The 17,171-nt window shown below is 40.7% G+C and overlaps 1 protein-coding gene across 34 annotated transcripts in view; it reads left to right on the forward strand.

The window, feature by feature from the left end:
• The window catches only part of KMT2C (lysine methyltransferase 2C), a 271,671-nt gene that overhangs the window by 188,031 nt on the left and 66,469 nt on the right, over positions 1–17,171 (forward strand). For all 34 annotated transcript variants that reach the window (XM_082693396.1, XM_082693371.1, XM_082693402.1 and 31 more), the window contains 8 exons: positions 5,178–5,279; positions 5,473–5,577; positions 10,442–10,623; positions 10,876–11,040; positions 12,444–12,553; positions 13,057–13,122; positions 14,097–14,309; positions 16,857–16,985. In XM_082693396.1, coding sequence (XP_082549522.1) covers positions 5,178–5,279; positions 5,473–5,577; positions 10,442–10,623; positions 10,876–11,040; positions 12,444–12,553; positions 13,057–13,122; positions 14,097–14,309; positions 16,857–16,985 — 1,072 coding nt within the window. The remainder of the gene's footprint in view (positions 1–5,177; positions 5,280–5,472; positions 5,578–10,441; positions 10,624–10,875; positions 11,041–12,443; positions 12,554–13,056; positions 13,123–14,096; positions 14,310–16,856; positions 16,986–17,171) is intronic.

The following is a 17,171-nucleotide window of genomic DNA, read 5'->3' on the forward strand; positions in this document are numbered from 1 at the left end:
TTATTTATTTATTTATTTATTAGTTTATTTTATTTTTTTAAAGATTTTATTTATTTATTTGACAGAGATCACAAGTAGGCAGAGGGGCAGACAGAGAGAGAGGAGGAAGCAGGCTCCTTGCTGAGCAGAGAGCCCGGTGCGGGGCTCAATCCCAGGACCCTGGGATCATGACCTGAGTTGAAGGCAGAGGCTTTAACCCACTGAGCCACCCAGGCACCCCTTTATTTATTTTTTTTAAAGATTTATTTATTTGAGTGAGCAAGAGGGAGAGTGTGTGTGCACAGGTATGGGCAGAGGGGTGGAGGGAAATAGAGAAAGAGAATCTCAAGCAGACTCCCTGCTAAATGCAGAGCCTAGCATGGGTGATCTCATGATCATGAGATCATGACCTGAGCCAAAATCAAGAGTCAGAGGCTTAACTGATTAAGCCCCCCAGGTATCCCTAATCAGTTTGAGGAAGCTCCTTTCTATTCATAAGTTGCTGAGATGTTTTTTAATCAGGTGTAGCTGTTGGATTTTGTCAAATGCTTTTTCTGCATTTATGGCTTTTTTATTGATATGGTGAAGTATATCGATTGACTTTTTTTGTATGCTAAAGCAGCCCGTGTTGTGATAAACTATACTTGGTCATGATGTTTTTTCTTTTTTGTATATTGTTGGGTTCAAATGGCTAAACATAAGTTTATAGATATGTCTATAGTATAGACATAGAGGGTATTGGTTGGTCTCTAGTCTTATTTTCTTACAATTTCTTTGTTTTTGGTATTGGCAAAATGCTGGCTTCCTTGAGTAAATTAGGAAATAGAAATTTCTCTTCAGTTTTCTGGAAGAGTTGTGTGGTATTGGAAACATTCTGCCTTACAGTATTTCTATAGAATCATTAGTGAAGCCATTTTGGCCTGGAGTTTTCTTTGTGAAAAGATTTTTTTAAAAAGTTTTTATTTTAATCACCCAGTGCTTACCATTGACAAGTGCATTCCTTAATCTTCATCACCCATTTCACCCATTCCCCCCCACCCCGAACCATCAGTTTGTTTTCTGTAGTTAAGATCTGTTTCTTACTTTATCTCTCTTTTCCCCCCTTTGCTCATTTGTTTTATTTCTTATATTCCATGTATGTGTGAAACCATATGGGATTTATTTATGACTTACTTCACTTAGCATTACACTCTATAGCTCGATCCATGTCTTTGCAATGGCAAGATTTCATTCCTTTTTTATGCCTGAATACTATTCTATTGTGTGTGTGTGTATGTATATATATATATATATATATATATATATATATATATATATATATATATACATACATCTATCTCCCATCTTTTTTATCTGTTCATCAGTCACTGGATACTTGTGCTGCTTCTGTATCTTGGCTGTTGCAAATAGTGCTGCAGTAAACATCGGGGTGCATGTATCCTTTTGAATTTGTATTCTTGTATTCTTTGGGTAAATACCCAGTAGTGTAATTGCTGGACTCTAGGGTAGTTCTGTTAGCTTTTTGTGGAATCTCCATACTGTTTTTCGTAGTGGCTGTACCAGTTCACTTTCCTACCAACAGTGCAAGGCAGTCCTTTTTCTCCATCCTCACCAGTACCTGTTGGTTGTTGTGTTTTTGATGTTAACTATTCTGACAGGTGTGAGGTGATCTCTCAGTGTAGTTTTGATTTGCATTTCCCTGATGGGAAGTGATGATGAGCATCTTTTTATGTACCTGTTGGCTCTCTGGATGTATTTAGAGAAATGTCTGTTCATATCCTCTGCCCATTTTTAAATTCGATTATTTGGTTTTTTGGTTTTGAGTTCTATCAGTTCTTTATTTATTTAGGATACTAATCCTTTATTGGCTATGTTATTTGTAAATACCTGCTCCCGTTCTATAGGTTGCTTTTTAGTTTTGTTGATTGTTTCCTTTGCTGTGCAGAAGCTTTTTATTTTGATGTAGTCCCAATTGTTTGTTTTTTGCTTTTGTTTCCTTTGTCTCAGAGGACCTATCTAGAAAAATGTAGCTATGGCCGATGTCAGAGAAATTACTTCCTATGTTCTTTTCTAGCATCTTTACGGTTTTAGGTATCACATTTAGATCCATTTTGAATTTATCTTTGTGTGGTATATGAAAGTGGTCCAGTTACATTCTTTTGCATGTTGCTATCTAGTTTTCCCAAAAAGATATGTTGAAGACACTTTTTCCCTCTTCTTTGGAAGACTTTTTAACTGTATATTCAATTTCATTGGTATAGGGCTATTTAGATTATTCATTCTCATATGAACTTGTCTTTCAAGGAGTTTATCCATTTCATGTAAGTTGACAAATCTGTTGGCCTATTATCCTTTTAATATCTGTAGAATATGTAGTGATATCACCTTTCTCATTTCCAGTGTTGGTGATTTGTGTCTCCTCTCTCTTTCCTGATTGGTTTTGCTGCAGGTTTATCAATTGTACTGATCTTGAGCCGGCCTTTGCTTTTATTAATTTTTCTCTGTATTTTTTTCCTGTATTCTATTTTATTGATACCTAATGTGATCTTTATTGTTTTCTTCCTCTAACTTTGAGTTTAGTTTGCTCTTCTCTTTTTGTTTACTTATTATGTCCCTGCCTGGAAATCTCCCACTTGTGAGGTTTAGATTAGAGCTTTCTTTTCTTTTAGGCTTTTACCTGTGGTCTAGCCAAATAAAACTTCTGTCACCTTTAGGATAAATCAAATATATATATATATATATATATATATATATATATATATATATATATATATATATATATATCCTCTATATGTAGAGGCAATACTAGAACACTCTCTCAAAGATTGCCTTCTTTACCTTTGAGATAAATAGGTTTTATATATCTCGTAGTTTAAAGTTCATGAAATAAAGTGTACAATGAAAACAGTGGGTCACTAAGCTATATGAGATTGTTTTCCTTCTTACATGTACAGTTGCTGTACAAAAACCATGATTTTTTTTTTAATCACTTGTATTTTAAATATGCTCTTTGAATCTAGGGCATATTGCAGCTTTCTGTACAGACTTTGTTTCTGGTTTTTACTGGGAATACTATAGTCCATCCTTGTTTTTTATTTCAAATAAAAGTTTTCTCTCATTGAATTTGTCTTTGAAGATAATAAAATTTTATCATTTCTTTGAGCCTGTTCACTAGGTATCATCCAGTTATAAAACCTGTTTTGTTTTCTGTGTTGCAGAAATGAATTTTATTTCTTACTTCAGCATCCTTTTGTTAGCTGTATTTTAGCTGTTGCCACATTTTCATATTTTATAATGTTTTCAGTGTATCTTTAGTCCCTTAGGTGAATGACTGGTAACTTCACTTTTAGTAGACACTCAATTTTTACTAATGGAATGACATTTTATGAATCATCTTGTTTGATTTGCTAAAACTTTAAAATGCTAATTTTGAGATATACTTTTTTTTTTTTTTAAGAGCTTGGGAGAGAGACACCGGAGGAGGGGCAGAGGGAGAGAGAGAATCTTAAGCAGGTTTCACGCCCCGTGTGGAGACCAGTGCTGGGCTCAGTCTCAGAACCCTGAGATCATGACCTGAGCTGAAATCAAGAGTCAGATTCTTAACCTCCTGAGCTACCTGTACACACCAAGATGAACATTTTAAAATATATTTCCTCAAAAAAAATTACAGTATACTGTTAGATCAGAGTTACTTGTACCGCTGCTTCCTCTTGAGTCTTGATTTTCTTTCTTTTACCAGTTTGATGCCTCTCAATATTAGGTTGATCCATATGAATTTGCCAACTTTCAACCATTTTTGACCTGGAAAAACAGCAATTTCTTCTGAGTCAACCTATTACATGTGCCAGTAAACTACATATAATTGCTTTGTATGTTTTTGTACCATAGTGTTCTACCTCACATAGGATTATGCAGCTTATTTTTCTACTCAGCTAAGTGGCTTGTTGATTTTTTTTTTTTTTTAATAGAAATCAAAACAGATTCTTACCACTGTTTCTTAAATGCTGTTTAATTTTCCAGTTTGGATTTTCTGTGGCTTTAGTAATTCCCTAGTGATGACTATTTTGGTTGCTTACTGTTTTCCCTTGTAGTCTTTAGACTTATGACTATAAATTGCTTTTATGGTTGAGTCTATGATAAAAGAGTGGTACTGTCCATTAAAACTGTTCTTAAACTTCTTTGCAATGAAAAATATTACTTGTGTAATATATTCTTTCTTAGTTATTCTTTCAGTCATTCCTCAAGAACAACAATACTATTACTTTCTATTTTGAACTTAACCTATTCTGTTTCAGTGTGTCGCTCCAGCTAGACTGTAAGGGAGGAGGACTGCGTTTTCAAATATCGGCGTTGGTCCCCCTGTTCTCTGTTTGAATAACTAATGTAGAGCTTTTTCATTATAAGCATTCTGGAAATCATTATTAACAAGCCAGTGGGTACTTAGTTGATTTGGTGAAATTTAACCACGCCCAGAAATGAATATCTGTGGTTGGTAATGTTTTGGCAAAGACTGAAATTTTGATAAGTTATTCAAAATAATATTTTAAAGCAGTGCTGTCCAGCAGAAATATATGTATATAACATACACGATCTAAAACTTCGTAGTAGCTACATTAAAAAAGAAAAGAGGAACAGATGTCGTTTAACTTCAATGTATACCTTTTGACCCAACATGTCCAAAAGTTTACTGTTTCAACATGTAATATATAAAATGTGTGAAATTGTTTATGAGCTATGTTTATGTTCTTTTTTGTTTGATACTGAAGTCTTTGAAGACTGGTAGGTATTTTTACTTACAGCACATCTCAGATTTGACTAGCCAGATTGCAGGTTTTAGAGTCACTAAAACAGAGTGATACAATTTATATGTAGGTATATGTATGTATTGATATAGAGGCATATACTCACAGAAATATAGTACAGTTTCTTCTGTTTGTTCATTAAAATTTCTGGCTATGATTGTTTATATTTTCTCCCTGCTCCTGATCCATGGGACTTGTAATGCCAAAGAGCAAATTAAGTATCCAAAGTGTCAGGACTTACGCCTTTATGGTATTATCTTGGCAATAGTGATCTAATTTGGGATTATTACTCTGGGCCTTGGCAGAAATTGAATTTTGAATATGAGTCCTCCGCGATTCTCAAGTGTACTGCACATGGAAGGTGTGACTGTGCCCTCTGTGTTTTGCTGCTTACAGGTGTCTGCTGCAGATGTCTCATCCAATAAGGACGAAGAAGAAAACTCCATGCACAACACAGTGGTGCTGTTTTCCAGTAGCGACAAGTTCACCTTGCACCAGGTCTGAGCTCAGTTACGGCCTCCCGCTCTCGCGCCCCTCTTTCCCCTCCGCTGTAGCCCGTGTGCGCTGAAGTCACTTCCTGTTTAGCTTTAGAGCCATATTAGCTAAGAAGGTAATTTAAAAAAATAAAACTAGTGCATTGTTAGCTGAGTCTCCAGCCTAAATTATTATGTTCATGTCTTTTTGATTTCAGGATATGTGTGTAGTTTGTGGCAGTTTTGGCCAAGGAGCAGAGGGAAGATTACTTGCCTGTTCTCAGTGTGGCCAGTGTTACCATCCATACTGTGTCAGTATTAAGGTAAGTACTCTTGAATTTCAGTCAGTTAAAAATGTGTTGCAATTTGATACGAGTGGTGTCATGCTGTTTACATTTCTTACAGTTAGTTTTTGTTGAGATCATTAGACATACGTGACAGTATTTAATATTTAAATATTGCCTTTCGAGTGTTACATGAAAAAGTTAACTCCTCTACAAATCTGTGGTCTTAAATTGTGGTTATCCTGCTGTCTCGAAAAACCAAAAATAAAAATGCATGTCTTTAAAAGATACTTTATACACTTATTTGCTAAGGCATGAAGTTTAGTTGATCCATTTGTCTACTGATAATAAAAAGTTGACACCAATCACAGAACTTAGTAGAAATCCCTTCACTCACCTGGTCTTTTCTCCATGTTCCTCCTTCTCAACCCTCCCTTGTATATGAAAGGACATTTTCTGTTAGGCTTCTTGGATCAGTGGGTTGGTATTTTTAAATCCGTTTTGGAGCAATTTTGGCCATTTCTTCATGTTTCTTTTCTGTTCCCCACAGCCCCCTTCTGAAATCTTAGTTGTATGTGTACAGAATTATCTGATACTGTCCCAGATCAGTCTCACTTTGTCGATTTTTTCTGCAGTTGCTTTTCTGTCTGTACTTTGGTTTGTATAGTTTCAATGACATTCCCCAAATTCACTTTAAAAAAAAAAAAAGGAAAAAAATGTATTTATTTGGGAGAGAGTGTGAGACCATGAGCAGCAAGGGCAGAGGGAGAGAGAGCTCAGGCTGACTGTGGCTGACTGTGGAGCCTGACGTGGGGCTCCGTATTAAGACCCTGGGATTATGATCTGAGCCGAAACCGATAGTCAGACGCTCACCCAGCTTGTACCACCCGGGCGCCCCTTCCCAAACTCACTTTTGTCACGCGGGGTCTAATCTATTTTTAAATCCCTCTGGATATTTCACTGAGATGATTGTATTTTTTTGATCATAGTTTTATTTTACAAAAGTTTGTTATCTTGCAGTTTAGAATTTTTTTCTTGAGTTTTTTTCCTTTCAAGTCCTTGCTGTGTGTTTGTTATTGTTAGTTCTACCATGCCTAACATTTCTCATTGTTTGTATTAGCTTATTACTAGTATTAGCTTATTGCCCCTTACGAGGATCTATACATTTTTTTAATTTAGTAATCTTTGATTGAATGTGGCAGTTGTAAATTTTGGCATTATGTCGCGGAGAGTTTGGATTTTGTTCCTTTAGAAAGTATGGAGTGGTGGGCAGTTCTGAAGACATTCGAGCCATTTGAAGCTTCTCGAGGCTTTCAGGTGCAGGTCTAGAGAACCTTCACTTTGAGGTGCTGTTTTCAGAATTTTTGGTCTTGGAACCATTAACAGTCTAAAGTTACTAAGGATCCCATAGAGTTGCTGTTTATGAGAATAATCATTATTGACCACCCTTATAGAAATTAACTGGGAATATTTTGAAACATAAATATATAAGCATGTTTGTTAGGATATCATTTAATGATGGTTTATATTTTATATATCATGTAGCCTCTGCAAAACATCACTGTAAGTGGATTAAAGTGAAAAAGGCAAATAACATCTTAGCATCATTTTAAAAATAGTATTGTCCTCACCCACTAGGGTTTCCTAGACCACACTGTAGTGATGGCTTTTCTAGCTCGAGTGTAATCTGAGACATGAAGTGTGGCCTTCACGACATCTCTACTGAATTTTCCCCGTATCCTTCCCCCCACGAGCTCCCCATGAGCCCCTCACTAGTGTCTTTTTACTTTGACTGTTTGAGATTCAAATGTCTTCAGCGTTGTGTGAGCTGTGACAGTTGTTCAGCTTAGAAATGCCCAGTAGCTGGTCTTTGTCCTGGTCTTTGTCGTGTCCTTCTTTGGCCTCCCGTATGTGCAGCTTGATGTTCGGCCAACGCCGTGAGGGAAATTCTGCGTGGACGTCTAGAGCTCTTTCTCTCTGCTGCTCCTTCCTTTCCAGGACTCTGTCCTGCCAGTTGCAACTGCCTCCGCCTCCCAGAACTCCGTCATGTGCCCAAACTCAGTGAGGCCATTGTGCTCTGCTGGAGTTCTCTGTCCCTGGGCAGCTGTCCAGAAACAGTCTACAGCAGAATATTGTAGGGCTCACCTCACTTGTTCTCTCTTCAGAAACCACAGTCCTGTACTGCCTTTTGTTCGGTATCTGAAGCAAGTGATTAATGCATTTTGCCCCATTTGCTGGTATTTTCTGGTGGGACAGAGGTCTCATGCCAGGTACTCTGTTGTAGTTGAAGCAGATACTCTCACAGACTATTAAACACATCCATCAGAACTTACGAATGAAACCCTGGGTAATTCCTTTCAGTTCAGTGGGAGGAAAAAGAACGTTGTTGGTCGAGCTCTGCAAACTCTGCTGGGAGCTGGGGGGGGGGGTGCTTTCCATGAGGGGAGGCTGTCCAGATGGCGCGGAGCTGCAGGGAGCTCAGGCTTGGGAGGGAGGTGGTCGGACAGACTGACGGGAGCGGTTCGAATGGTTGTGGGCATAGTAACCAGACTGACGTGCCTGGGAGAGTGAGTATCGCTGCGTAACCCGAGAATGTGGCTGTAAAAGGCCACAGGGTAGGTGTCTGTAAAGTAGGAAAACTTAGTAGGAATGAAGACACGTGATAGGTAGGCTCTGTCTCCCACTCTGTCTTCATCTGACTGTTCCTCTGAGTCGGAGATGGTCAGTCGTGTCCTTCAGGCCAAATCTTTATAGGCGAAATTTTATTGAAACACAGCCGTATTCTTTTGTTGACATATGTCTTCTGTGGGCTCCATGCTGTTGTGGCACAGTTGTGTCATTCACAGACCACGTGCCCCACGAAGTTCAGAGTATTTACTCTCTGGCCCTTTCTAAAAGAAGTTTGCCAGTGACTGCTGTAAGCCACCCTGCTCCTCCTGTCCTAATCTCTGTCCTCCGTTTGGGTAAATAATACATAATTTGATAATCTGTGAGTAATTTAAAAGCATCAGTAGGCTAATCAGACTAATAAATCTACATACTTACGAATCAAACAGCTTTCAGAGCCTTGCAGTGATTGGCTGTCCGCTGTCCTGCTTGGCCTCCGCGCTTCCTGCCTGTTGCCCAGGCCACCCTTCTGACCCTTGCAGGGCCTTCTAGGAGTTGCCTTGAAGTTCTGAGTAACATGCTCTTGCTTCTGCTATTTCTTTGTTTGATTTTGTTGACTTTTTGCTATGAATAAATAAATGCCAATTGAGGTCTTAAAATAGACCTCTCCTCCCAATATAGTTCTACACATCAAGTCAGTGGACAGTGTTGGTTATGACTCAGTAGGTGTTCACGGGAGACCTAAGTGGTTTGCTGTGGCTTTGTCTTGGAATTTCTAATAGCAAAAATAATACAGTGATTCATGAATCTTCACTAGTTGTTGTTGTTTGCTTATACATACTGCAGAAACATGATTCTGTCAAATTATTTTGGCAAAAGTAACATTTCCTGGAAGAAGTCCCGCCCACTCCTGACACTCCCACTTCTTTCTCCACGTCTGTGCTGCTGCTCCGGGGCTGCTGCTCATTCGTCAGCTCCCCTGGGCTGCGGCCCTTTGTTGGGGTCACTGTTTCCCACATGGCGCGCCTTCCTGGGCCTTCCTGGTTCTTGTCGCGGCCCTTGTTTTGCTCCTCACATCTTTGACTTCATTCAAAGAGGTATTTGGGAGATGAAGTTTGAGTCCTTATATTCCTAAAAGGTACTCTCCTTCCACACTTAGTTGTTTGTTTGCTTGGTTAAGATTTGTATCTTGAAAAGTATATTCCTGTAGAATTGAAAACTGTTACTCTGTTTTAGTGTTCATAGTTGGAAAGTTTGATGCCATTTTGATAGTTGTTTTTTACTTATTTAGCTCTTTTACCTTCCTCTGAGATAGCTTTTAGACTTTCTTACTCTCCATGATCTGAATTTTTATTCTGTATTTTGTTTGCTCTTTCAGTAACATACCTACTTGGTGGTCCTATCTTACAGATTCTGTTTTTTTGAGAGTTTTCATTTGGATCCAAGTTCATAATTGTACATGGAGTGGCTACTTTGAAGAGTGTCTCAGAAGTATAGAGATTATTGGGGCGCTGGGGTGGCTCAGTCATTAAGCATCTGCCTTCGCTCAGGTCATGATCCCAGGGTTCTGGGATCGAGCCCGACATTGGGCTCTGCTCGGCAGGAAGCCTGCTTCTCCCTCTCTCATTCCCACTGCTTGTGTTCCCTCTCTCCCTGTGTCTCTGTCAGATAAATAAATGAAATCTTAAAGAAAAAAAGTACAGAGATTCTCAAACTTTCCTGCTAACTTAGACCTTGTGACAGAGGAGACTAAACAGAGTGCTGATGCGCGTCGGAAGTCCCACCGTCATGGCCTGAGAGCCTCCAAGGTCATGAAATGTCCTTGGGAATTTATGATTTACTCTAAATTTTTTAGATTTTTAAATACTGACTTTAATATGTAGATCCTTGTGCAATGTATACAAGTTTTAGAAGTATGAATTCATGAAACATCACAGGTAGAAACTAGGCCAATACATTTTCAAAACTTGTATTAACAGGGAAGGGGAAGTATACTTGATTTCTTCAAAATCTAGTCGCCGCCTCTGTAAGTGGACATAAAGTCCGAGGACGAGGTGGTTAGGCATTCGAGTATGTTCTGCTTTCTGTTACTCTGTCCCATTGGGGCCCTTGTGAAAGTACATGTTCCCACACCTGGGTTGGGCCACTGCTGGTGCTCAGTACGTGTTACTTGATTGGCTCTTCCCTGCTTCCTGAGACATCAGCGCTGCATCCTCATGTGTATGACGTATGTGACCATGCAGAATGAGCAATCGGTTAGTGTGTCAATCACTTGCATCGGTGGTTTCTTTTACAGATCACTAAAGTCGTTCTTAGCAAAGGTTGGAGGTGCCTGGAGTGCACCGTGTGTGAGGCCTGTGGGAAGGCGAGTGACCCCGGAAGACTCCTGCTCTGTGATGACTGTGACATAAGCTACCACACCTACTGCCTCGCCCCTCCTCTGCAGACCGTGCCCAAGGGGGGCTGGAAGTGCAAATGGTACTGCGGGACTTGCCTCCCCTCCTTGGCCTCGCAAGTGCACAGCGCTCCCACCGTTCTTAAAAATTAGCTGCGCCCGCTTTATTGCCTGACAACATGTCGAGTATGGTAGATGCCATGCCGCCTCTCAGAAAAATGTTCTGATTTGCTTTCAGTGATTCCCCCTATTCTGTTCTAGTGTGTCTTCTTGATTATCGAAACTAAATAACTACATAAATAAAATGAGACTTGTTGGGGGGTGTTGGGTTTCAGGTGTGTTTGGTGCAGGCACTGTGGAGCGACATCTGCGGGTCTGCGATGCGAGTGGCAGAACAACTACACACAGTGTGCTCCCTGTGCAAGCCTGGCTTCCTGCCCCGTCTGCTGCCGGAACTACCGAGAAGAAGACCTTATTCTGCAGTGCAGACAGTGTGATAGGTATTGTGCTGCTTTTTAAATTCCTTTTTCTCTTGCAAGTGTTTCTCTTTTAAATATAGCAAAAGGAAATTGGAAAATAACATTCTCTGTCTTAAATTTAAGAAGCAAGACTTTTTGCTTTCTAGATTTTCTGTTGGCTAGAAACTTAGACAAGTTTCCTGTTTTGTACTTGCAGTTTCAGACAAAGATTTTTAACTTGAGGCTTTTAAGGGTTTTATGAATTCTTGAAATTAGGTACAGAATTATTGCCTGCATGTATGCATTTTTCTGTGAAGGGTTTTATGGTTTTTTTTTAAAGATTTTATTTATTTATTTATCAGAGAGAGAGAACGCGCACAAGTAGGCAGAGAGGCAGGCAGAGGCGGAGAGAGAAGCAGACTCCCTGCTGAGTAAGGAGCCCGATGTGGGACTCGATCCCAGGACCCTGAGATCATGACTCGAGCTGAAGGCAGCGGCTTAACCCACTGAGCCACTCAGGCGTCCCCATGGAGAGTTTTTGAATCTTTTATTAGATTCTACAAATGGTCTCACACATTTTATTTTCCTTAAGCTAGTTTTTCTTATAGCTGTGGATACTAACTGTCCAGGTGCGGGGTATGAGCTCCCCGCCCTTGGTAGTATGTGAGCAACTTTGAAGTCAGAAGTGTTTTCTTTGGTTTCGGTGATACAATCTTTTTTTTTTTTTTTTTTTTAATTTTACTTATTTATTTATTTGATAGCCAGAGGTCACACTTAGGCAGAGAGAGAGGGAAGCAGGCTCCCTGCCGAGCAAAGAGCCCGATGTGGGGCTCGATCCCAGGACCCTGAGATCATGTCCTGAGCCGAAGGCAGAGGCTTTAACCCACTGAGCCACCCAGGTGCCCCATCGGTGATATAATCTTGTGCTGTGTTCATAGTCAGCACTATATGCGTAGTATTAGCTGTAATGTTATTTTGCCAGTAATACAGGGTTCTCAGGACTCTGCCTAGCGATTCTTTGTTCAAAGGCAAGGTAATTCCTTTTTCCCCATGAGCATTCAGCCTCAAACACATGAGCTCCGTCTACTCCACAGTGGGTGCCCGCCACACGGAGCCCAGACACGCTAGCCCATTTGCAGACGACTTCGTGCTTTCCCAGAATTCCTTCGTGCTCGCCCTCACGAGCTTCTGCTTCTCTGATGCACTCACTGTGTGATCTGAGGGCACTTAACCCGCCCTCCATGTGCTTTTGCTTCCTTACCAGTACTTGATCGCTCTCCTTTTCTGTGGCTTATTCTCAGCTCTGAAAGTTTTCGCGGGTCAGGAGCTGTGGTCAGGAGAAGGGGCAACATAGGAGGAACATCCAAGCCTTAGGGGCTCTCGGTGTGGCAACTGCCAACTCCTGCTGCAGTTCTGTTTTAATGTGCAAAATACGGTCTTTTTAGATGGATGCACGCAGTTTGTCAAAACTTAAGTACTGAAGAGGAAGTGGAAAATGTAGCCGACATTGGTTTTGACTGTAGCATGTGCAGACCCTATATGCCTACATCAAATGGTAAGGAAATACCGTGAACCGTGGGTCTGTGCTCCTGTAACTCCCTTGCGCTGTGCTGTCCATACCCAGGGAGTGGACTTGCCTCTCTTTTTCATTTTGTGAAACAGTTATCTGGACAAGTATTTTATGAAAAATAAGTTCTTTTAGTTGTAAATATTTTCCCCAACTTAATATATTAAAACAGTTGGCTTTCCTAAAGAAAATAAATTAAGCATGTGTTGTAGATACATAGTTATTTTCCCTTCACGACCCGTCATCTTGTAGTTCCTAGGAATACGTAGAAATCCGTGTGCTGCTGCTCACCTGGGCCTCCGTGGGGTGTGTGTCCTTCACTACGGCTCCCTGGTATTGTTAAAGACAGTCTTGAACTCTATTTAGTGTTTTAAGTATTTACTTCAGTAAAATGGGTGCAGAAGTAGAATATTTAATTATGTATAATCCTTCAGTGGTTCATTTTCTGAAAAAAATTACACAGTTTCTTTTTTTTTTCTTTTCCATTTCAGTGCCTTCCTCAGACTGCTGTGAATCCTCCCTCGTAGCACAGATTGTCACAAAAGTGAAAGAGCTAGGTAAAGCCTCTGGCCCTTTGCTTCACTGTCCCTTACCGAGAGCACGTGCACGCTGGTCACTGATACAGCCTACCTGCCGCATGTGCCACGAAACCCGCCTTTGTCGTACGAGTGTTCAGCCCAAGTTCCCCGATGTTGTCAGTCGTTTCTGTGACTGACACGTGTCCTGGGCGTCTTACCCAGCATTCACGTGACACGCTTCCTGTCAGTCTCAGCAAAGTAGCAGTGAAATAACCACCCAGAGTAATCGTTGGCCCGTACGTGCTTTGGTTCCATTGATGTATCACTGCGCTTAGTGACAAATTTAGCAGAAACTAAGGCCTGGTTATCGAACAGTGACTTTTTTTTCTTATGAGAATTAATTGAATTTCTTACTCTTTTTTTCGTAATGGATTAACGAGGGTGGTGACTAATAGGATATTTTTTTTTAAACCATTGTTCTTTTGTCTAATTCTGTTTGGTATCATTGGATACAAAAGCATTTGGATAGTGCAGAAATTTTAGTGGATTGCAGTTTTGTACATTGAAACATTTGCAGGATTTCTTCTTACTCACCACCTCTCCGCGTCACTGATTACACTGGTACTTGGCTCCCCACGTGGCCTTCAGTAGTATTCTTGTTCCTCTTACATAAATTGATTCTCACCTTTTAGTTTGAAAAGATAGTCTGGGAAAGGCTCATAGTCACGTAGCAGAAGCATTACCTTCAGTGTCAGTGCTTTCTTTCTAAATCCTCATGTTGACAGATGAGGAGAAAATGCCAGGCAGACCTTGTAACCTTTCTGCTTATGATCCCAGGAAGTCGACCACTCTTTCTTAGTTTCAGTTGAGCACCGTGAATTATTTGTGCATTTCACATATAATTGCTTTATAGTCACAGTCTCTTCACGAGGTATTTTGGAACAGCCCTCAACTTATCAGCGCAAGTTAAAGTGAGACTTTGAATGTATATCCTTGGGATATTGTAATTTTAGATCCACCCAAGACGTACACCCAGGATGGCGTGTGTTTGACTGAATCAGGGATGACTCAGTTACAGAGCCTCACAGTTACAGTTCCCCGAAGAAAACGGTCAAAACCAAAGCTGAAGTTGAAGATCATAAATCAGAACAGTGTGGCGGTCCTTCAGACCCCTCCAGACATCCAGTCGGAACATTCAAGGGATGGAGAAATGGATGATGGTCGAGGTAAGCCGGACTTATTTTCCATTCATTATGTTCACAAGAAGGAAATAAAATCATTTTTAGAATACACACGTTTTATCTCAGGGTAAAATCTACTGACTTCGGTAACCCTTGATATGACCTTGACCTTTCTAAGTGAGTTATCTGCTTGGACTTTTCAGATTTTCCTCCTTTCACATGGTCTCTAGAACAGACTTATTTACATTATAGAAATCTCCAGGAACACCGTATCTTTGCAGTATGACCTTAGATAGGTAGGATGTGAGCAGCTTCAAAATCAGGAGTGTACCCCTAGATGGGGAAATTGAGAGGGCCGCATTCTAGTTTGCTAGGTGGCAGCATGAACCTCAGATGCTGTGAGCTCAAGTGCCGTGGCTCAGTTTAAGTGGAACGTGGTCCCTCCGTTCTGCACGGAAAAACCATTATTAATGTTCAAGTGCACATTGATGTTCACAGATGTTCATCATAAACATACCTGTTTATAACTATTTTTTTGATCCCAGGAGACACCAAGGATTTTCTGGCTGAATCCTTGAGATGACAGAATAATTTTAGTAGTATTAAATTCACTATGAGTCACATTTTGCCTGTTTCCGAAGAAGATCGCCACAAGCTTGTGTCTTTTAGGTTGGTTGTTTCATTTCAGCTGACTCGAAACAAAGTAATAAATACATCTGTCCATTACATTATTCAGCAGTATCTGTCAAATCCTCCTCTGTGCTGGGTGTTGGAGGTCATGTCAGTGAACAAAGCAGACGAAATTCTGTGCTCATGAAACTTACTTTTTAATGTTAGGAGCAAAGATTATTTTCAAAAACAGCACATAATAAGTGAGTTGATTACAGTCTGTTTAGCAAGTGTTCCGGGAAAGCAAGCATTGGAGTAAGAGGAATGGGCATGCACGTGGCGGTGGGAGGCAGCAAGGGAGTTGGAAGCAACAGGTGAGCAGAGGCGTGGGAGAAGTGAGAGGCCACTGCACTGGCTGAGGGCAGAGCGTCCCAGACAGGACGGGGGCCAGTGCACAGGCTCCGGGCAGGCGTGTGCCCAGCTAGCATGTGTGAGGAATGTCATGAAGACCAGTGTACCCAGCAGTGAACAGAGGTGGCTGCAGAAGGTGCAGAGATCGAGGGTAAGAGGAGAGAGAAAGCATGACTCAGTTGGTCATTCGGAACCACAGCGTTGTGCCTTAGGAGTTTCCATTTCCTGTGGATGGACTGGGAGGTAATTGGAGGTTTCTGAGTGCGTAGTGGCTTAGTCTTCCTCCAGTTTTTAAAAGCACACTTGGCTGTAATGTGCCTAGACCACTGGGCCCAGGAGTTGCGGCACGTGGGTCTGTTGGGGGCTGTAGCAGGAGGCAAGCGAGGGATCGTTCTGGCCGAGAGCGGGCGTCTTTTACGGGTTAGTCCTCACCTTTCCCCCGCAGTGTTGCGTTTGGGTCTGTCGGGTGGGGATAAAAACTCTGATGGTTATGGAGAGCTGATGTTCAAATACTATGAAGCAGGAAGTCAGATTTTGAAGTTTAGTGATTTGTGGCTTGTGAAGAAATAGTCTGTAACTGCGAGGAATTGATCACATCGCCATCAGCCAGAGTACAGTGCAGAGTTCGTTTCTGTGGACAGTAGCTGTCTGAAAAAGGATCCCATCTTTCTCAAAGCCGAGAAATGCTGCGTTTCAAACATTTCTTGACAGTACACATTAGTTCTCAAAGTCTGAGATTACAGAATCTTTTAAAAGGTTGGCAAAACAGCATCAGAAAGGCCTGAGGAGGTCTTCCCTTTGACTACTATTCTACACCACACCACCATGGGAAACGATGTTTCCAGATTGAGGCCGTCTGAGGGCACATCCCATAAAAATAACAAGTAACCTCATGCATGATGTTACAGATAAATACATAGTTGATTCCACAGGAGTCTTTAATGGCCAAGTGAACTTGGGGTGTTCCTGAAATACTGTAACAGTGCCGTTTGTTGTTGCTTTTGCTAGCTGTCCACTGTTCAACAAATGTTTCTTCAGTAAAGTAAGTTATAAACAGTTACCTTAGTATATCAGAAACAAATTCTTTGTGCAATGGAAACAGGCTTTTTTTTCTAATAAATAAAAGTGTCGCTCTCTTCCCTGCTCTCAGTTTTGGATAGCGAGGTTTTGGTAACGAGGTGATAATTACAGTTATAGTTGGACCTCGGGAGAGCGTTCTAGGCTAGAGAGAGACAGCCTTAGGTCCTGAGCCTGAAGATGTAATTGAAGGGAAGGGAATGAGTGTTAACTGCAAACTGATTTATAATTGTCTTTTTGAACTTTCTCTCTGTGTTTCCCCTTCCCTGATGCTGAGATTTCATTTCCTGAAAGCAGTGCACGAAGCATCATGAGTTCAGTGACTATTTGGGGCCTTTTCCATCTTTTTCTAGACTTGTCCCACCTACTGGGATGCCCAGTTAGAGTGGTTCAGTCGCCACTTGGCCTTGCATTTCCTATTACACAGGAATTCTGTATTTGATAGATTTTTCCAATATTATCTGTGCATTCCTTTTTTGTTTTTTTCCCCCTCAGAAGGAGAACTTCTCGATTGTGATGGTAAATCAGAATCTAGTCCTGAACGGGAAGCTGTGGATGATGAAGCTAAGGGAGTAGAAGGAACAGAAGGTGTAAAAAAGAGAAAAAGGAAACCGTACAGACCAGGTATAGTCCTAAATGAGATATTTTAATGTAATTGAACTTAGATAATTTAAGAAAAATATAATATCGAGGGCTTCAATTGTTATTAAATACTCGAGATGAAAGGTAGCTCCTTAGCAAATCTCCAAACTAAAACTTGACTGTAGAAATTGAAGGACTGAACTACTTCAATATGCTTTTGAGGTAGAA

The sequence above is a fragment of the Mustela nivalis genome (genome assembly GCF_964662115.1).
Source record: "Mustela nivalis genome assembly, chromosome: 12".
Taxonomy (NCBI): Eukaryota; Metazoa; Chordata; class Mammalia; order Carnivora; family Mustelidae; genus Mustela; species Mustela nivalis.